At 39.2% G+C, this 21,577-nt stretch overlaps 1 protein-coding gene across 1 annotated transcript in view; it reads right to left on the bottom strand.

Annotated features, from left to right (window-relative positions):
• The window catches only part of MAN1A1 (mannosidase alpha class 1A member 1), a 130,029-nt gene that overhangs the window by 81,051 nt on the left and 27,401 nt on the right, over positions 1-21,577 (bottom strand). Inside the window, exons 2-3 of the mRNA XM_054393047.1 lie at positions 15,303-15,399; positions 5,662-5,777 (exon numbers count right to left, since the gene is read on the bottom strand). Coding sequence (XP_054249022.1) covers positions 5,662-5,777; positions 15,303-15,399 — 213 coding nt within the window. The remainder of the gene's footprint in view (positions 1-5,661; positions 5,778-15,302; positions 15,400-21,577) is intronic.

Here is a 21,577-nt window from a genome sequence, read left to right as displayed (position 1 = left end):
AGTCTACCTTAACTAAATCCAACGTATAAAACAGCTTGTACAGAACTAATCTGACTTAAGAAAGGCTGATCTGATCAGTCTGAACAAAGGTTGACTACAGGAGTGATAGGAGCAGCTTCTCCTCCCTGGAGGTTGAGCTAGCTGAAACTCCTATAAATAGCATTTTACTTGAGAACCTTCTTGAGAAGTTCAGGTTCTCTCCATTTCAGTCCTGAGCCTCAGCACACACCAAGAACTTTTCTTTGATGTGGGAAAGTTGAAGCTGTAAAGACGTAGGTATTAGACAAGGAAATGAGTTAATCAGATATTCCTGACATTTGTGTTTCCTGTAAGGACTGAATTAAATTGCTTTTTGATTTTGAATTGCTCCAAGTAAATCTAATGATATATGAGCTGAATATTTTGTCTCTGAAACCTTATATTTTGCCCTTCTGGATTTAATATAAGCCACTTAACTCACAAACCATTGCTGCAGCTCAAGGAATGCAAACACCCTTTAAGAAAAGCTCAGCCTGTGTGCACTGACATCTGCTTCTGGAACTCAGTTACAGACAAAAAGAAGATTTTGTAGTAATGTGAATTATTGTCAAACCACAGAGATTAACTGCACTGTAATTCTGAATGTTTGCTGAAGTGGTGATCTTCCAGGACGTTTTTTGATGCTGGCCATTGCTTAAGTGGCTATCAGGTTTCCAATATTACACTTGCACACATCTGAACATTTGTTCAAAACTCTCATCTCTTACTAAAATCTTTATACAAGCCACTGAGGCAGATGCAACTAATGAAATGGACAGGCATTTCATTAAGATAGACTTGAAAGCTGTATGCTCAATACATAGTTATGCTTAAACTCACTATACCAAGCCAGTAGTACTCCCAGAAAGTGCAGGAAGTACAGCAATTTGCAAAACAGTTAAGGAAGTAGTATAGTTTCATGTCACAACCCCCCCATCTGTCTCTACATGGAAAGTTCAGGTGAGGAAGAAATCTGTTAAGAAAAGCAGACCTGTCCTAAAAGTAGCAGATTTCTGCTATGCCAACTGTAATTGTTTGGCACAAGGCCTATCCTGCCTGCTCCTCCAACACATGAGTGAGGGGAAAAGTAACACACAAAACTCAGGGTTGAGCTAAAGAGATGATAAGAGCTGAATATAACAGGAGATATCATAATCACAATGCATAATTACCTTGGCTAACGATCTATTTAATCTAATAATACAATGCATGATTACCTTGGCTTATCCTATTTGCAGAAGCAGCAGAGTGCAAAAGGCAGCCAGGGACTCTACACTGAACGGTGATGAAATGGATAAAATTCTAGACTCAGCCATGGGCACAAAGGACCCACATGTCAAGTGAAATGAGAGGGACTTGCAGTTATGATCACTAATAAGTAATATCCCCCTGCTGAAGCACAAAGGTTGAGAACAGCAATAAATCTTAGCACTTACTTTGGATCCCAATTAACTTTTGGGCTATCTTGTGGTAGAACAACCCATTTTCCTCTTCCTCCGGCAAGCTCGTGGCTTCCTGCTCTGTGCATTCCGGTCCTGCCTGACTACACTCATGCCAGATGGCTGCTCAGTGGGGTCAGGGCACAAATTCAAGCACTGTCCCACATACCATTTAACTGTTAGCACCCTCTGGTCTAGTTTGAGCCCCTGTCATTCCAGCCAAAGTCCAGACCACGAAGGCCAAGGACTATGGAGACGGACTGAGAAAGTTGGGGCTGTTCAGTGTGGAGAAGAGAGGGCTCCAAGGAGATCTTATTTTGGCCTTCCAGTATCTGAAGGGGGCTAAAAGAAAGCTGGGGAGGGATGTTTTGGGATGTCAGGTAGTGATAGGACTAGGGGGAATGGACCAAAACTAGAAGTAGGTAGATTCAGATTGGATGTCAGGAAGAAGTTCTTCACCATGAAGGTGGTGAAACACTGGAACAGGTTGCCCAGGGAGGTGGTGGAAGACTCATCCCTGGAGGTTTTTAAGGCCAGGCTGGATGTGGCTCTGAGCAACCTGATCTACTGTGAGGTGTCCCTGCCCAGGGCAGGGGTGTTGGAACTGGATGATTCTTGAGGTCCCTTCCAACCCTGACAATTCTATGATTCTATGACTCATCCCAGTATGCAGTATGGGAAAGACTGTTCTTTTCAGGGAAGGAGTTTAGGAGGGCTCAAGAAGAAGGGAATGAATCTGTTAGTCCCTCATACTGAAAAACATGGGGTGTGTCTGAAGCGTAGAGGCTAAGCACCATCAATTCCAGTACTTAACAACTCCCAGCCCTTCACTGCTGTGCCACGTGGCTCAGCTCCTGCACCTACTCCCTAACTCCTTCATCATTTTCATTAAGATCACTCTTTCAATCTCTCTTCCCAAGTATGGATCCACCTCTCATGCTGCAGAGACTGATAGCTTTTTCCTCCTCAGCATGAAGCAGAAGTTGGGTGGTGGTACAGAAACGCTTTCAGAAAGCTATGAATGCTCTGTGTGTGTAGGTTCTAAAGCAAATAATGAGAACATAAAACCAGAGAAGCATGCAGCAGTGCGTAGCTGTAGCTAGGAAACAGCCAAGCTCCCCAGTGATCCTGGCAATGACTGGCTCCTTTTTCCTCTCTTGCAATGTGTTGATACACACCTTGGCCCCATGCAGCCTTGGACAGGGCTGTATATGAGCACTGAGAAAAGGGAAGGTCAGACCAAATCTTCAGCTATATTAACTGCAGAGCAAAGATACTTCCACAGAGGTGAAGTGATTTAATGGAAAACAGAGCACACATTCATGAGACCACAGATTTAACCACTGCAAATGTCAACTGTTTCCAAAGGTACAACCATGTCCAAATCTCTTAAAATATTGACAGAATTAGAAAAGGCAACTTAATTCCTGGAGGACTACTCAGTTTGGCTGGAACTTCAGCAAGGTATCAAATACAAGGAATTTCAGCAGTTGTAAGAGAAAAAAAAAAAAAAACACTCCAAGCATTGCAATGTGGATATGTCAGTTATAAAATCACACAGCTGGCAGCTCCAGCTATAATAAAAATGGCCTAAGTATGTTATACTCCAAAACAGGAAGCTTGTCCCCATAGAAGCTTACCAAAATCCATGAGTTAGCTCAGAAAGGTGCCACTTCATTGTCTAGAATTTTCCTTCAAAATCAAAACAGTTTGCTTTCTTCAGAAAGGTTAACAAGGCTGCACCTGGCAACTAAATCATTGAACTGAGGGACTGAAATCTAATGTGAAGAGATGATGTCATTTCTGATTATGTCATCTTTATGCTGTAAATCCTTTTATGTGGATAAATCAGTGCCTGCTTTGCCAAGTGACATTTGGAAACTTTTATGGTCAGGTGATGAGAATGATTGAGTGCTGGCCAAATAGTTAACATACAATCACTATCTGACACATTACAAACTTCTAGAGAGGAAAACTTGCTTGATGCAGCTGCACTGACATAGACTGTAAGGAGAAAAGATTCCCCTACAGAATGCAGTCACAGCAATTTTTGTAAATAACACCTTAAGGAAAATCTAAGATTTCAAAAGCATAGTTCTAAGATGAAATTGAGGGAAAAACTAATCCTATTTATACAAATAGAAGCTAAACATGCTTCCTCAAAAGCTGATTAAGCAGTTGCTGTCCAGGAAATGGCCAGGAACATCAAACAGGAACTCACAAAAAATAACACTGGGGCTGTTTAGTCTTGAGAAGACAAGGCTGAGAGGGGATCTTATTAATGTCTATAGATATCTGAGGGCTGGCTGTCAGGATGAAGCTGCCAGACAGCAAACAGTGAGTACAAGCTGGAACACATGAAGTTCTATCTCAACATGAGGAGACACTTCTTTATGGAGAGGGTGACAGAGCCCTGGAACAGGCTGCCCAGAGAGATTGTGGAGTCTCCTTCTCTGGAGACTTTCAAAACCTGCCTGGATGCATTCCTGTGTGACCTGCCCTAGGTGATCCTGCTCTGGCAGGGAGGTTGGACTCAATGATCTCCAGAAGCCCCTTCCAACCCCTGACATTTTGTGATTCTTTAGAAAAAAATATCTTACACATAAGATAAAGTTAGGATGTGATTCAGACAGCTGACACAACTCAGAAGCACAGTTTAATATCCTGTATTTACATTATTAATGTAAACATAAATGCACACTAAATTGCTGCTTATATAAATTATATAATATCCCACTCTTATTAACTCCTCCTTAAAATGATAATTAATTCTGAAGCGTGTAAAAGAATCTAATTAATCCTGACTTTTGCAAAACACATTAGAGAAAGAGTAGTTTGTTTTCAGCAAGTGTTTCTACCATTACACACATCAGCTACAAGAGCTATTAAGTGCTCAGTGTACTGTGCCTACAATGCTTTCCTACTTTCCTACATCGATCAGCAGAGGTACTCTCTCTACACAGCAATTACAATAAATATTCTGGCCTACAAAAGGAAAAAGAAAAAAAAGGAAAGAAGAGATACCAAACCCTTCTCAATTTAAATGAAGTTTTACAGAGGTGTTTGCCTATTCAGGGCCTTTCTAGTATAAAATCTTTAATAATGAACTTTGCCCTCAGCTGCATATTTACCAGTTAATAGGATGATTTGTACGTGACCTGATGCCTCACAGGAATAAAACAGCTCAGTTTGTGCCAACAGTTCAGCCTAACTCACAGGACTCAGCTTTACTAGGATACACAAGGGAACTTAACTGGTGTAGATGGCATGTAGCTTCCTCTAAATGCAAATCTAAGTTGTGGAGCATTTCAAAAAGCAAAAATGTAGTGTTTACACAACCAAAAAATTAATGCCTGAAGTGTCCCAATTCTTCTATCCAAAAGAGCTGAAAAGTTTGCTGTTCACAATGGTAAATACTTGATTCCCTTCTCCACCCTTCAGGTCAGCTCGTTGCCTTGCATCTACCTAAGTCTCTCACTCTGAAAGCTGCGTAGAAGCAGAGCAGTAAGTCTGTGTTACTGCTTCCTTCTTTATCTATTGATGATTGTGATGGTTTTAAGACTGTCTTCTTAATTTTTCTTCACAAAGTTCGAGCAGAGAAAGTGAAAGAATGTTAATATGTAAATGGGTGTATGAAAGCAAAATAATGATTATTTTAAACACTTCCATTGGAGAGGTAGAAACGTTTAAGAATTTCTACTCAAAACAAGGTTGGGGAGTTGGGCAGTCTCAGCTTGCTTGGCTTCTGTCTGTCTGCTGCTTCTTTTCTGGCTGACGGTAACACACTGACCTTGACAAGCTAAATCTAACAGCCTCTCTGCTTCTTGACTCTGCCTTCTGCCAGGAGGGTCTGGGGGGATTCCTTCTGGCTGGGGGGGGAGGCCCCTTGGGGAAGCAAAGGGAGCTTGGTTGTGCTTTTCTGTGGATTGTACATATTTGTAAATGTTGTGAATGGTGTATATTTGTACATATTCATTGCATGTCATCATAGATTGTAGATTTGCTTGTAAACACAGCTTTCATCTGCTTCCAGACTGAGCTAGCCTGGTCATTGTTGGTGTGGGAGGGGGATTACAGCTCTCACACTGTTACAATGATCTAAATTCTGAAGCCTTGTATCATGCCTGCAGTATTAGATCTCAGTCCTGAATTGGCTGCTGGACACTAAACAGACCATTAAATATTCATTAGCAATGCTACTTACCACATTGAAATCTAAGTTTTTCTCAACCCACTCCTTGGCTTCCTTGAATTCCTCTTTCATTTCCATGATGTATAGTGTATCAAGGGCATCCACTATTGTTGCTCCTTGAATGTTACCTGAAACACACCAAGAGCCAGCGATTTACTTTCTAGCAGAAGGCTTTTAAGTTAGGTTTAGTTAATTTAAATTAATCATAATCTCAAAATCCAATTTCAAATAATCCAATAGAAAACTGGGAGTATAAGCTTTCAAGGAGGCAATTAGTAATTCACAGATGTAACTTTGATTCCCACATCCTAACACAACATTCTAACATGTGCCTCTTCCACCAACAGAATTTTGAATGGTGCTTCTGATGCACTGCATTTTCAGCCATGATTCTGCATTTCTTAAACACTGATGGAACAGTTCACTGTAAAATGTAATTAATAAAACATAATAAAACCCAATTAATTGAGAAGTTTCTGCTTCTTCCAGTTTGGAGTGAAAATAATCAATTCCCCTTTTGTTTCCATGTTCAATAACATACACAAAGCTTTAAGAAGCTGGTAAGTACTAATCAGATTTCGGTTAAGAAAGCCCTTTAGGAAGCACCCTCTCTGAAAAACAATTTTTCTGATACTGTGCATTACCATGGAACCTGCACAAGACAGCACTGGGAGATGAAAGGAAAACTGGTACACGTGAATTTCTCATCTCTTGTGCACCCCCAGCCTCTACTGGCAGGGCAGCAGGAGAAGCTGAAAAACCCTTGACTTAGGGTTAATGTTTCTTAGCAACAACTAAAACATCAGACTGTTACCAACATGATTCTCATCCTAAATCCAAAACACAGCATTGTACTGGCTACTAAGAAGAAAACTAATTTATTCCAGCCAAAACCTGGACACCTGCTCTTTGGAATCTCTATTTCCTACTCTGAAGGAAGTAATCTGTATGTTTCCCTCTAGCTATTCCACTAACTAACCTGCAGCATACCTTGGTGAGAAAGACAGTCCTACCTTTGCAGGGTTTACTTGGCTGCCCTTCTCACATATTAAGTGAAAAGCATTTCTTTAAACCTGGCTAAGTAGCTTCTACCTTTCCTTGTGAGAAACTGAGAGTGACTGTGGAAGGCTGCTGGAAGACACATGCTCAAGAACAATACTGCAAAGGCCCTAGAGATGTTTTGTAATTCCACACAACACAAGCAGCTCCTGGTGAACTTTCACAACTAAGCTCTGCTTACAGGAGAATCATCTATGACCTGATTTGCTCACCATGCAATGGCATCCTTTGTGATAATCCTCTCACAACACAGCAAACGCCATCTCCGAACAGCTGAGCTTTCAATTTTAAGGGTTAGTACTTGTGCTGCAACTCACTACTGAGTCAGAAGAGAACTGAACCTTACTGAGAAATCACTTTTGGAGTCATCCACTTCCTATGGTGTGTTTTGGTTTTTTTTTTCATCTGGCCTATATGACTTGCCTAGAGCATAGACATCCATTGGCAGGCAGACAGAAGAAAGTAGGAGAACCTCAGACAGAACTTTATTTGAACCAACTTTTGCTATATTCTTAAGTCTTCAGAAAACAGAATAAAGCTATTAATGATGATAAAATAGTTCAACACTTATACCCTTCCTTGGTGAAAGAGAAAAGAACATGGAATGCATTTTTCAAGTGTCAGTTTCGAGGCCAGAATTATGACTTGTGAACAACTGCAGTTAACACTAAGTTAATCAACAGGATAATTCAAATTTAGGAGTGTCAAGGTACATGTGTAGCTGAACAGCTCACTTACAACCAGTCAGACAAAGGGAGGAAGAAAAAAAAAAAAGAAAGAAAAATGATTAAGAAAAAAATGAAAAGAAGTGAAATGAACATTTATTATGCAATAAGACCAAGTATTTCACAAGCCTATATATGCTATGCTTCTCAAAGCACATCACATGAACTATTATATACAGTTACCATTCAAGTTAGTTCCTACACAACATTCTCAAGGAATTACACAGTAGTCATGGCATACAAGAGGCAAAGATTATTGCTAGGCAATTACAATACACACTCCTATGACACAATATCTGGACAGAAAGACTGTTTTTTCACACATGTACAATACTGCTGTAAGTTTTATCAGCAAGAAGTGCCAGAAAAGTTGTAGCCACCATGGTGGGGTTTAACAGTTGCCCTAGGCAGAAGGAAGATATCACAAGCAATGCTTGGAGCAAATCCATACACCTCAGGAACTTAGAGATCTGTTCAGCAGATTATACAAAAATAGGATAATCAAGGTAAAGAAAATGAACTGGTAATTCATGAAACATAAGCTTGAGCTGAGTAATTTTGATGATAAGAGATAACCAGATGTACAAGCCTACCAAAGTACAATAGCATTAGTCTCTACCAAAACCTCCAGACCAAATATGATCCATTTAACTTCCTTTGTAAATCTGCTTCTGTTTTTCTCTCTCCTCTTTACTAACAGCACCATTTATTGCATGTAAGCTAGTTAACAGAAGGCAAAAGTTTTCCAGTTTAACATTTGAAATCTTTAGCAGTGAGCTGGAAGAAAAGAAAACCAACCTACTGCTAACAGATTTGTGGATGATTAGCTAAGATGACTGATTACCCAGCATATCAGAATATAAGTGTGATATAAAGCACAGAGCAGTCTAGATCACCTCTGGGTAATGCACAGTGGGTCCATTTAAACAGCATGCATTTTAATACCTAACAATGCAAAGGTGTGTGCACACAAATAAGAAAAGGAGATTACATTAGAGAACACAATAGTGCCTCAGGGGCAGGTGGGAAGAGCAGAAAGAAAGAAGAAGTGATCAGAGGATGAATAACTGTATGAGTTTCCAGGGTGTCACTGCAGGGAAAACTGCTATGGATGACAAGCTTATTAGCACAGCTCTGTGACTGAGCTTATGTGGCCATATGGTTTAAGAACCACAACTGGCTTATGGCCAAACTCTTTGGAGGGTGGGCCAAAAGAAGCTTTTATTTGTCTAGTCCAGGCTTTTAGACATGGTTTATATTTCAGCCAAAAGAGTCTGAAATAGAATACAGCCAGGATGTCAGAATTAATGCATGTTGGTGAACTTAATCATTTGCTTACAACTTTCCTCCCATGCCTTGCACGTTTGGGGTTGGTTTTCCAGAACATCCTCGCTCCTCACTGGCAAGTATATTTGGAGACATACACATACATATATGTGTGTGCATATATATAAATATGTGAAACAGCTGAAGACTGGTGATCTGCAAGCCTATCACACAGAATATGAGATGGAGGAAAGTTTCAGACATGTCCTAATGCACTGTCTGTAACAGGATGGAAACCAGGTCCCTTACTCTTCCAGAATTCAACTGCTTTTTCTGGCTCTCCATCATATTCTGAACGGAAGGAACCTGTGGCAAAGCATATGACAAAAACAAAGCAGCATACCACAAGTCAGGAAAGATGAAGTAGCCTCAGGTCGTGCTATACATCAGCTCCCTCACCTCTAATAGTCCACAATCCAAGAAGCATCATGAATAGGATTTCTTGTTCCTGCATGACTACAGAAGATGAATAGCATGTTGTGGGTTTTTTTTCTTTCATAACAAAAGTTACATAAAAATGTTTTTGGTATTAAAGTTTCCCATATGAAAATTAATATGAGACATTTAATTTTATTTTTTTTTATTATGTGATAGAAATTCAGCACATAGAAAAAATAAAAGACATCCCTTCAAATGGAGTAAAACTGTTCCCAAGAAGTTTCCTTCATTGTTGTCAGAAGAACTACTACTTTGTACTACTGTGGAAAAGAAAAAAAAAAAAGAAAATTTCATACATAGCTGTATTTGAATTACACTGAGCCTCACCCTCTTCATTTTTTTTTCAGCCATTGAGGCAATTTTTTTGTCATCTTCCAGTTATTGTACATTGAAGAAGGCAGATGTATTCTGTGAAACCTTTTTCCAGTTTGTCATTTCTTAACATGGGGAGTAAGACCAGATATTTCGTAGCATTACATATATAAATTTAAGAAAAAATATCAACCAAGCATCCAATTTTTTTCAGCTCTGTATGCATATACACTGTACCTTAACAAATCTCAACTATATGTTATTCTCAACATACTCAAATTAACATTTTGATGAGAGCTGTAGGTTTCTTAAAGCACTTTGAAAAGCTGACTCAGATTTTAAAACAGTGTTTTCCTTTATTTAAAGTTCACTGAAAAGGTTCCTACCCAATATCATTAGCAATTTGAAGTGTCAAGAGTGATTAATTATTAAAGTGTGCTATGCCAAAACATGAAACTCTTACTTAAGTACTGGCAAGCCCCCAGCAACACTAACATTTTTTATTTCAGCCTCTATTACTGGCTGGCAGGAAGGAGAAAGGAAACAATACTATCAATTTTATTACAGATCTAGCTTTTCTTATGTATAACACAAAACAGTGCTGTGCTATTTCTAGAATACTCTTCTAATCTCTAGTATTTTGTATGTCTGTGCATTTTAGAGCCAGCTCTGGTGTCTTTTTATTTAACAGAGCATGATAATTTTTTCCTCCATTGCTCATGTCCTTGCTTTCCTTTCAAGTCTGGCTTTCACCATCCTTCTGGCAGCCACGCAACTACATGTTTCATTATGAACCACTTCCTTTTATGTGTTTGAACATGTCACCTCCTGATTTCATATTTCCACCCCTTACAAAGGGTATTGTTCCCCACAAAGAACAATAAATCCTTGTTCGTCCCATCTGCACCATTTTTAATGGGCTTCCATATACTGTGCTGAAATGTTTTCAACCTTCAAGTCTGCCATTTCTGTGCATTAATTCAGCATCTTAACTCTCATGCCACTATGTGCCAGTTTAAATTTAGGTATCTTAGACTTCATTTGCTGTGTCAAAGTGTAATTATCTGTCAGAGAATCCTTCTGGTCTTGTGGAACCACTGCAGTTTGCCATTGATGTAGCCAGTTCAAGTAACTTTGCTAGCACTGCCAAACTCTCACTCTGCTCACTTGATTTTTCAGCCCTGTGGTAAGCAGTTTGAGAGCACAGCCTCAGCATCAAAGGATCCCTGCAAGGGCCAAGTAATAACCCTGAAAAAAACCTTTTTTTCTGAAATCTAAAAAGACAATAAACTTGTCTTCATACTGACCAACTTCCTTGAGAAAAACAGCATGACCTCCTCTCAGAAATGCTGTGTTGAGTCATTCATCCACATATCTGCTAATGTTATTCTTTAGAAGAGTTTCTATTAATTGAGTTAGGAAGGATGTCAGGCTGGCTTCCAAAATTAAGACCACACACTGACATCCAAAATTCCAAGGAATCCAGCAGCACCAGTGAAGAGAAACAAGATGCTGGGCAGAGCGGAGATGTTGGAGCTTTCCAAGTGAAATTAAGATATTGTTTAACTACATGCACAATTAATTTTCTAGAGAGCTTAGAGTTCAAGAATACACATTGTCATATGCTACAAAACAGCTTTGAATATCAATTGTGGCAGGCTTAAAAAAAAGCAACAAAACAAAACAACTCAATATACCTCAAAAAAAAAAAATTCTAAAAATATCTCAACACCCTGCACAAGAAACTACAAAAATCAGTTCAAAGTGGGAGGAATCTTGCTAAATTACAGTACTTTGGCTTTGCAGATTGTGAGTATTTATTAAATGCCTCTCTTTTCCCCTCCAGAAAAGGTCCTTTTTCACTTGCAGAGACTAATTATACTATGCCCACAAGTTACAATATTATTAAACTGGCAACACTGCTCATGAAATACAGTTACAGATAATTAAAAAAGCCCTTTAGCAACGCTCACTTAAGTGCAAAAAGCACTTCTAGAAAGAGCTCTCCTCCAGTGCAGCAACACTAGTTAGTTTAAAAATTATTACAGAAGGCTTGAGACGAATAGCTCCTGGGTTAGTGAGCTGGTGGTGGGGTGCTGTGGAAAAAAATGGCAAAATTGTGATTTTTCCAGTTCCAAAACAGGATAAGAGACAGATAAAGCTCTGTTTTAGCAAATATTATTAGCAACAATCTGAAATTTTAAAGGTTAAAGTACTAAAAATTAATTTGGGGTCTGGTTTCCACCAGGTATGGGGAGGGAATGATTAGTGCTCCCAGCAGGAGTCCTGCTAGCACGGGAGACATGCCTTGTTTTGCTGATGCATAGGCATGGTGCAAACAGATGTTTGGCTATTCAATTTGCTGGATTAGCCTAGAAATAATTGTACACTTCGTGTAATTAATAAGAATGCTACCTAAACACAACAACTGATGACTTTTTGCTTCTGCCTTTTCAAATAGTTGTCTCTGTAACTGAATGCCTTGTAGCTGGAGTAAGGTACAAACCACTCACAATAACGTTACTTACTTGCCAAGGCAACATGGTAAAAGCAGAAGTTGCAAACAAAAAGGAAATTGAAACGTAACACAGATGTGCTGAAAAGACTCTGCAATGGCCAGAGGCAAGTTGGTGGCTTTGGCTTGAAACAGAAGCATTTCAGTTTACATGTTTCAGCCTTTCTCAAAAAGTTAATTATTTTTAGTGTGCAGATGTAAGAGGGAGTGACTTCTGCTCACAACATCAATATATCTACAGTCAACCAGTCTAAAGACTTATCAAATACACCCTGCACACACACTGCTCATAGAATACCAGCAAGATCAAGGCTGAACCTTGTCTACAAAAGCTGGTTTCATCGTTTGGCTTTAGGACAAACAAAATATTTGAAAGTTAACAGGAAGTCCTCAGCTCCAGAAAAGCTCTACTGCTCTTAATCTGTATGAGGTGCTAAAGCAGGATGGTTTTCCTTCCCCTGAGGTCAGAACCACCAGCTGTCACTTTCCCTTCTCCCATGATCATCCTGCTGGTCATATTCCTCTTCCCTTAGCCTAACAACAGTGTCAGGGTAGTTGCCAAATTCTTGATGTTATTGCCTAACTGTCACATCTATGTGCAATTACACTTCTTAAAAGCCCATCTTGTTTTCGTGTTTCAGAGAAACATCATGATGGCTCTGTCTTGCCTTCAAGACACAACTGTCATCATAATCTATCTACAAAATGCCTTATGATGCTAACAAGGACTGATGCATTTATACTTTCAAAATAAAGCTTAGAATCAGTACCGTTTGAGAACAGCTCTTCCCTTCTGTGTCAGGAGAGCTCTGCTGTCTGTTCCCTAAACAACATCAAGCACCAGTGAGCTACAGCATTGGAACCTGCTGTTTGCCCCAGTGAGGTATTTGAAGTCTCTATCCCATTACAGAGACTCCCAATGTATGCAAAGCACCATCACTGCAATTAACTCAGAGGAGGGGAAGCATTCAAAAGTGGCTAATGAAATATGCTGTATCTCACTGCTACTAACATACCCTCAAACTTATAGTTTTGAAGAGCTGAAACCTGCAAGCAAGAAGAAAAGATAATCGTAGCAAATTGTGGATAGTTATGAATAACACTGAAAAGAAGGTCTTACTTCTGAAGGCTGTAAAGAGATTGGTGGGACACAGAGCTGCAGGCAACCTATTCTCATCTAATTAAATTCAGAATTGCCTTAAAAGTAGTCAACAATTTGCAATCTGTTTTTGTAAAAAAAAAAAAAAATTAGGAAAATAATAATAAAAAAACCAAAACAGAAACACAGAAGATAAGGAAACTTTGTACTTTCACAAGAAAACAAAGAGGTTCAGCTATTTGTCAAAAAAGAAAAAGTAAACCCACATCATCCTTTTGTTGCTTTATGAAAAGAAGGCATTTTTTTTTGGAATTCAGACATGAAGGTACAGATCTAACGGTCTGAGGACACTTTTACAGAAACAGGATTCATTTCTAAACAGCAAAAGAAGATTATGAATTCAGAAAAGGGCAGCTTACGAGACAGAGTTTCTTGCAAACATACTGCTCTTCAGCATTCTGCAAAGCAATTCAGCAGGAAGAGATCTAATGCTTAGTTTGATTTGCCACCAAGATCGATAAGAGTGAAGATGTTTCTAAGGAAATCTCCTTGGCTGTAAGATCTTATGCTAGAGGACCACAATGAGAAAGTGACCTAGGCTGACTCTGGCTCCTACTCCCTTACATACAGTTTTATTTTCAAATTCAACACTCATCCTGTTTCATGCTGAAGAGTGCCTGCAGTGACTTGTCCTTCTGTGACATCCAGAGAACTCTTGGCCTAAGAATTTCACAAGTCAATACATTCACAGCTTTTTCTGTCAATCCATGCAATATCATTAAGAACTCAAACCTCATACATTTTTATACCAATTCTGATACCTAATAAAACTTCATTTTCGAGACATCAAGTGCCTTTTCTTTCTGTCCTCCAAGAAAACAGGATTGTATTAAATAGTTCTCCAAATATGATATTAAATTGCACAATTATCATTCATTTAGAAGAAGATAAAAAATTTCAATTTTCAAGAAAACAGGAGCCTGACTTAACCCTGAAGTTCACCCAAACCACTCTGGTTCCAAGCAGGCAAGTCATGTTCAAAATCCAATAATTAACCACACAATAATTACCTACTAACATTTGTAGATGTTAGTTACCCAGGGTATACAAGCAGTGTAGCAAGATCAATGTAGATGTAGTATTTTCAATGTATTTTTGTAATTGCAACTGCTGCCTCTTAGCACCGTCCAAAGATAGTTGAGGATTTGATAAGTGCTCTATTTAGGCTGTTTTAGGAAATGTTTCCACTTCAAAGTATCTTTTCCAAACATTCAACAAACTAAGTTCCTGTATAATGTACTGATTTTGTCTCAGCTACAGAAATTAGTTCATTTTTCATTTTTCTCTTTGGAAAACAGAAGCTATTTGGCCACAAAAAACTGTTGTCAAACACTTAATACTGTATTTTTCTCCATAATTGAAGACGATGATACTTTATAGGGCTGCTTTCTCCTGCTTCCTCTGAATGCTATTGCTTTTCAGTTGCTATTTATCCAGCCCTGTGTCCCATTCAGACACTGAAAAAGTTCTGCCTCATTACACTGGATTTCTGCAGTGTGCCTCTCCTCCTGTAGCTTTCCAGGTGCCTATTTGTTCTACACTGAGAACAACTTGGGCATTGCTTAAGTATGTCCTGTGCCACATGTAGAGGTGCAACAAATAATGGTTATGTTCATGAAGGAGGACGCCTGACTAGGGAGCCTGACTGATAGAGATTGACAAGTTTTTTAAGGAATGGAAATAAATTCCTGAGAAGTGCAGAGAGCTTCAGCTACCTTGTGACTGTAGAGAGCACCTTCTGTTCCCTCTACAAGATTTATTCCCCTCTGCCCTTGTAATTTTTGTTTCCTGTTTACTGAATATGGTGTCAGTGTTTGCTGAATGCGGTGTCAGCGAGTTCCACTTCGTAAGAGAAGTCTAAGGCAGGGCAGTATTTAAGGCAACAAACCCACATCTTCACCATGCAGCAACGACATGCTTCATTTAGACACATTCAGAGGGGAACCTATAAAAGGCACAGAGCACACCACCTTCTTTCACTGCTCCTTTTTATACAGAAGGAAGAAACACCACGCTGCATGACAGAGGGTAGAAAAAAAGTGTTTATCACCTCTAAGCTTTTCAGCTGATTTACTGTTTCATGCTAACGTCACTAAGCACAAAAATACACTCTACTCACCAAATAAATTGCTGGAATGTCCTTGCTTAGATATGGGCTTCAGTTCGTTTAATCCCCATGCGTAACGTTTATAATTATCCCAGGCATGTTTCATCATCTGTGGGGAAAGGAAAGCAGGATTATAATGTTGATTTAGCAAGAAGCCACAGCAAACACTGACTTGAGGATATCCTCAATATTAAACACATTTCATTCAATGCTCAGTTAAATTCATGCCGTGCGCATTGCAAGTATGAAATATTCAGTACAGAGTACCAGGGTCACTGTTTTCTGGGTGGCAGGAGGATGGTTACTGTAAGAATTCCATGTCTGTCCCACCAACCTCTACTATTACCTACATGTTCATGGTCAAGAAGCTCTCAAAATTGATTCAGTTTTAGGAAGTGAATTTCCTGTGTTATGTATCAATAAGATTTTATTTCCCTTAAGCATACACCTCTGAAACTGAGGGCAGTAACATGTTAAAAGCAGGTTTTTTTCTCACAGAGAAGGGATTTTTCGAGTCAAAATTAAGCTCACAGTAGTTTTCAGATCCTGGCAGAGACTTTCTTGAATAAATCCAGCTGGCTCAAACTCAGTATAGCCTAATAGAAGAAGGAAGGTGAAGTAGGCAGGCACAACACCTAGGAAAGGTTTTGAGGCTATTATGGTATGATGTTCTCTGACCACAAGTGCTACTGTAGGCATCAGTAGAGGTGCACCACAAATAAAACATGGCTTGGGGAAACTGCCTGAAAACTCAGCACAGCAGCCCCAAGGTATGAGCAGAGGACATCCACTTCAGAAGCCAGGGCAGTGGGTTGACTCAAGGACATCTCACACTCTCTACCACCACAATCAGTCAGACATAGCCCATGCTCTCCTACTTGAGGGTGGTCCAGTTGCACAGCCAGATCACCTGCCCATGCTCCTGCCGCTCCAAGCAGGTCCAACACCTCCCTTTACGAAACACCACCTTTAATGCTGACTCAAGAAAAGTCTTCTTCTAAGCATCACCACAGGCAGCCTGACTTCACATAACGAAAGGCAAGATTTGACTTCCACATAGTCCCTCCTCTCCTATTCCGCAAAGCAGAGCTGTGCTGGAATGGCAGCAATCATCTTCTACACAAAAAGTGACATTTTCTGGCCTTTGCAAAGATACTGCTTCAGGGTGTCACCTGACAGCACTGCTCCCTCCTTGTTTTCAGACTTCTTCTGGAGGCCATGTGTGTCAAGAATAATTCTGTTAAATAACAGTTATAATCCTAAATTCAAAAGCTACAGCCTTGGGACATGCTGATAATAGTAATCTTGCATTTTCTTCCTCTCTTGTTTCTTTGCTCAAATCACACAGAGAACTCATGTCAACTAAAAATCCACATTAAGGCAGACTGTAATAAATGACAACAGATTTTCTAGAGTGCTGCTACACTCCTGAGAGTAAACATTCCTTTGCTGTTTATAAAGGCATAGAAGCACATCTCTCCTGCAGGAAAGTTCAAGGATGCTAATTTACTCTCGAGTCCTTACAGGCCCAGCTTTACAAATGCAAAACCTGACATCTGCATTTAATAAGCAGCGTTTTCAACCAGAAGGTTAGCCTGGTGCCAGATCTCAGCCACAAGGCAGCCCTTCAGAGGCTCTGTGGAACTGCTCTCAGTCCATGCACAGCATCAGTGTGCTGGATGGCAGGAGTGGTGTGCCTTGCTTAATCAGTGCAAAATGGCTTAGGAGCTCTCCAAGGACAGAACTAGTAATAGGCAACTAAGTGGTAGACTTCATGTCTGTGGGATATTCCTAATCACTAGCTACAGGGATCAAGAGCATAAAAAACTGATCTTTTGGCCACAGAGTAGTTTCTAATTTACCACTTGAAGTTTTCCAGTAATTTTGCATGTTGTAGAAGGAACATTTATTCTGCCCTGCCATCACGTACCAGAAGTGTAAGCTCACAACTAATGTACAAATTCCCAGGGATTTCAGTAGGCTAAATCCTGCCCTGCCACAAACCTGACACTTTCTATGCCTTCTCAAAGCTTGTTTTCTCATAAAATCACCTTGTAACCTTTTAAATTTGTTTAATATTAATATGGAAACAAAACACACAAGACTAGATTTGTTTTATTTGGTTTGGTTGGGGTTTTCTGGTGGTTTGGAGGTTTTGTGTTTGTGTTTTTGTTTTTAAAAACTAAACATGAAATTAAGAGGTCTGAATCAAAATGCCTAAAAATTCAGTATTCTAACTCAGTGGACAGTAAAAACGATAAAGTAAAATAAAAAAATATCAGATTTGTTCTCCAGAAGCAGCATTAAAGACGTTTTCTGCAGCTACCAATGCTGGCCAACCAGCAGATAATGATAATATTCTCCTATTTATTAATATTAAAGTTACTGCCAGCTTCACTCCCACACAACATCCACAGAGGACACATAAGCCACTCAAAATGTGCAGAAACCAGTTCCATTTAACAGAAGTACCCAAGAGTTCTGGAACAAAGTCTTGCCAGAACACAGGAGGGATGCTGAATCAACACAGTTAAGACTGGTATTTACATGCAAACTACTGCAGTACCAGGTGGAATGAAAATAGTAAGAACTTAACAAGTTTTATTTTTAGTAGTTACATAGGAGCTGGGGAGACGTCAAAGAGGACATCAGAAAAAAGGATTCAAGCAACTTCTACAACTAGGAAATTAGGGGGAAAAAAAATCATTGCATGAAATAGCATCATCCTGACCTTAACAGAGCTATTTAAACTGTGCCAAGATAAGGAAGGAAGGCAAAAGAACAAGGTACTGAAAAGCCCAAGATATTAAGAGAAAAGTTAAAAAAACTAAAACAACCAGAAACACAACTCAAAAGAAAATGGCTTCCTTGTCTAATTTCTGCTAAACTCTTATTGTTAAATAATCTCAGTTTACACTGAATCTTACACACATTTAAGTTATTCTCACTTTTAAACTTCTCCTTATCAGAGCTACATGTTTGCTCAGCCTAGTCTCTCTGAATCTTCTCTCCTTCCTCTTGTAACTAAAACTTCATTCCGTATCAGCAAGGGGAAGGAAGGAAGTCCCTAGAACTAGTGAGAAACCTCTCTATATATTCCACTTAAACTTTCTTCCTACACAAACCAACTTGCCTGGTTGATGACTGTATGGGGATGGAGTTTGCATCTTTTACAGCAGCCTACATGGGGTTTTGAGTATGTGGCTGAAATTGACTCTGATAACACAGCAATGTTTTGGCTACTGATGAACAGTGCTTGTACAACAGCAAAGTTTTCTTTTTCCAGCTTCTGTCCCTTTCCCTCTCTCCCTAATAAGCAGCATGGAGAGGTGGCCAGTAGGTTGGGAGAGGACACAGCAGAGACAACTGAGCCCAGCTGGTCAGTCAGAGGAATATTCCCTCCAAGGTACTATCTTGTTCACCAAGGAAAATTGGAGCAGAGGAAGGAGGAGAGTTTTTCCAAGGTGGCTACTGCTCAGAGACTGCATCAGTCTGACTGTGGGAGGTGGTGAGTGGCTTTGCATCACTTGTCCCTGCCCCTCCTTCCTTCACCTAATAAATGATCTTTATCTTGACCCACCCATTTTCTTGCTTTGGTTCTTCCACTTCTCTCCTGAAGCACACCTGGCAGGCCAACAACTGTGTAGGTGTCTGGTTGCTGGTCCTGGAACAATGTCTCATAGTATCTCCAGTTCAGGAAATCTGTGACCACACCACCCCCCTCAGCTGCTTTCTTTGCTCTGATGACAACACTGAACTAAGCATTAGCAAAACCTCAAGCTTTAGAAAGCCTTGCTTTCTTACATTCCATTCTGATTACTGTGAACCAACAACTCAACCCAAATTAGGACTTGGTGAATCAGAATCACAGGACTGAGGTTAGAAGGGACTCTGAAGTCCCAACCTCTGTTGAAAGTTCTATTCTCAACTGTTTTTACAACCCACAAGTACCAGCCAGATTTCAGCAGAGCTGAAAAACTTCACAATCATTGCAGAAATTTGTTTTTAGTAAACACAAGGTTTGAAGGTAGTGGCACCCATCAGGATTTCTCTGTGAACACCTGTAAGACCTCATTCAGCTGCTTTACTCTCAGCCTCCATAAAGTCATGGTGCACGTGTAAGAGCTGTGTTTAATATGCTCTTCCAGAATCAACAGGTTATCAGTGAGGCATTTTTGATGCTACACAGCCTGCCTTTTTTTAATTTGAGTTATCAAAAGTCCTACATTTGTTTTTCATCATTTTCACAATGATATTTAGTGTAATAGTGCACTTCAAACAAAACATGCTATTGAGTCTATTGATCTTGTCTTGAACAATTTGCATCTTGGAAACATGAAATAATAGGTCAATTTTCCTCTAGATCTTAATACATGACTTTTTTTTTTTTTTTCATTTTTTTCCCCCTAGGATTAAGAAGCAAAACTACACTGAAATCATTTAACTCCTTCCCTTCTTTCAGAGCATGATCTTTGTTACTTTTCTCATTATTCACCAATATTACTTTAGTGTTACTTCAAACCCTTTATTTCAATCTTTTCCTGCAGTTCTGCATGTAATCATAACACATTCTAAAGCTTTTTCTATCCAGAAGTGTTTTGATCACTAATAACTGCCTTGAATGTCTTTAAAAAGTTAAATTGGATTTTTAAAGTAATTTTTAGCATTATTCACAATGTTTTGTTACCCTGTTCAGACTTGCTTTGTAGTGGAAATTTTAAGGTAAAGGTGTAGGGTGTTCTACTGCAATTGCATCTTTGCTAATCAGTTCACAACCTTATCTAGGGAGACATGCAGATATGACTGAGAGTGACACATTCTGTCACTCTCTTTTCCACTGCCTGCTGTTATGCTAGAATGTTGACAACATTAGTTTTAAGTAAGTTTTCGTAAAACAAAACCTCAAAATTCACTTCTTGCCTGAAGAGCAAGATTCACTAGAAAACTAGTTTATATTCAGATCAGGTTTTCTGTAGGTAGAATTGTGTCCAGAGTTTGATTTTGAATTAAAAATTAGCAATTATAGCCAACAGAACTTTAATCTAAATTCTTCAATTTTAAATACTGTTCCTTATCCCAGAAACAAAACTGGGGAAAAAAATTAATCTCAAATAACCAAAGAAATTAATTTCATTGGACACTGTTTAGTTTTTTTTATCCTTGAATGTGACAGAAGAAGCTACAAGTGACAACATACTCTCCTCTTCTACTGGCAACAGAAATCTGTTTTTCTCTTTCAAGACAGAAATCCTGTCACTAAGAACCTATATGTGTGTGTGTGTATATATATACATATATATATATATATATATATATATAAAAAAAAAACCATTTCTTATCTGTCAGCAGGAAGATTATTGCAAATCAGGAGCTTGACAGATTTCTGGTGTTTATAACCTCATTTCCTAATGGCATCATCCCGAGTTAAATGCAAGCCACACACTGTCACTGCTTGTTTAACAGTCACTGCTGAAGTGTCACTGTCTCCAATTTAGCAGGTGAATGATAACCATGCTCCAAAACACATGCAGGCTGCAGGAGCTCCTGTCAGTGCTTCCTGATGGGACTTCCACTTAGCCAAGTAAACCCTCAAAGGAGATTTTTGTACTGGTTCGTTAGGCAGTTACAAGGATTCCCGGTTGCTGTTTTCCACTAAGGAGCAGCTAGAGAATTGGGGAATGTTTAGGTGCTTGCCTTTGAGCTCATGATTTCATCTTGCACTGATGGGACTGAAGAAAGAACTCTTTAGCAATTTATAAGTTTGTCCAAGTGTGCTACCCCCTGTGGGGGGCACGGTGCACACTGAGTGGAGGAAATACCTACAGCTCTTCAAGTGACAGAGCTAAGGCAGCCAAACTGATTTACAGCATTCTCCATTAACACCATATGCACATCATGTAATTAAATATTTCATATGGTTCTGTATTTAATGCTTTGTATTACAGGGATATGTAAGCAAACTACATATAACTCATTTCTTGCTTGCAAAAACAAATGAAAATAAAATAAAAGCAACCCAACAAAATAATATCTGCATATAAAAAAGGAACTAAGAGGGGGAAAAAAAATAAGGACTATTCCAAGGATTAATTCATCAAAGCACTTAAAAATCCTCAAACAGAAAGCTTGACAGAAATGTTAAATATCATTCCCACGTGGGTTATGTTAAGTTACAGACAGGCTTCTATTCTTCTATTTTCTATTCCACACAGTAGCTTGTAAGCCTCTTCAGCAGTATATTAAACTATCCAAATAATATTCATCCTGTGTTGTTCTGGGCATCACTC

Source organism: Indicator indicator, chromosome 27 (assembly GCF_027791375.1).
Source record: "Indicator indicator isolate 239-I01 chromosome 27, UM_Iind_1.1, whole genome shotgun sequence".
NCBI lineage: Eukaryota > Metazoa > Chordata > Aves > Piciformes > Indicatoridae > Indicator > Indicator indicator.
The sequence above is the reverse complement of the archived record's forward strand: the minus strand, read 5'-3'. Positions and strand labels throughout refer to the sequence as shown.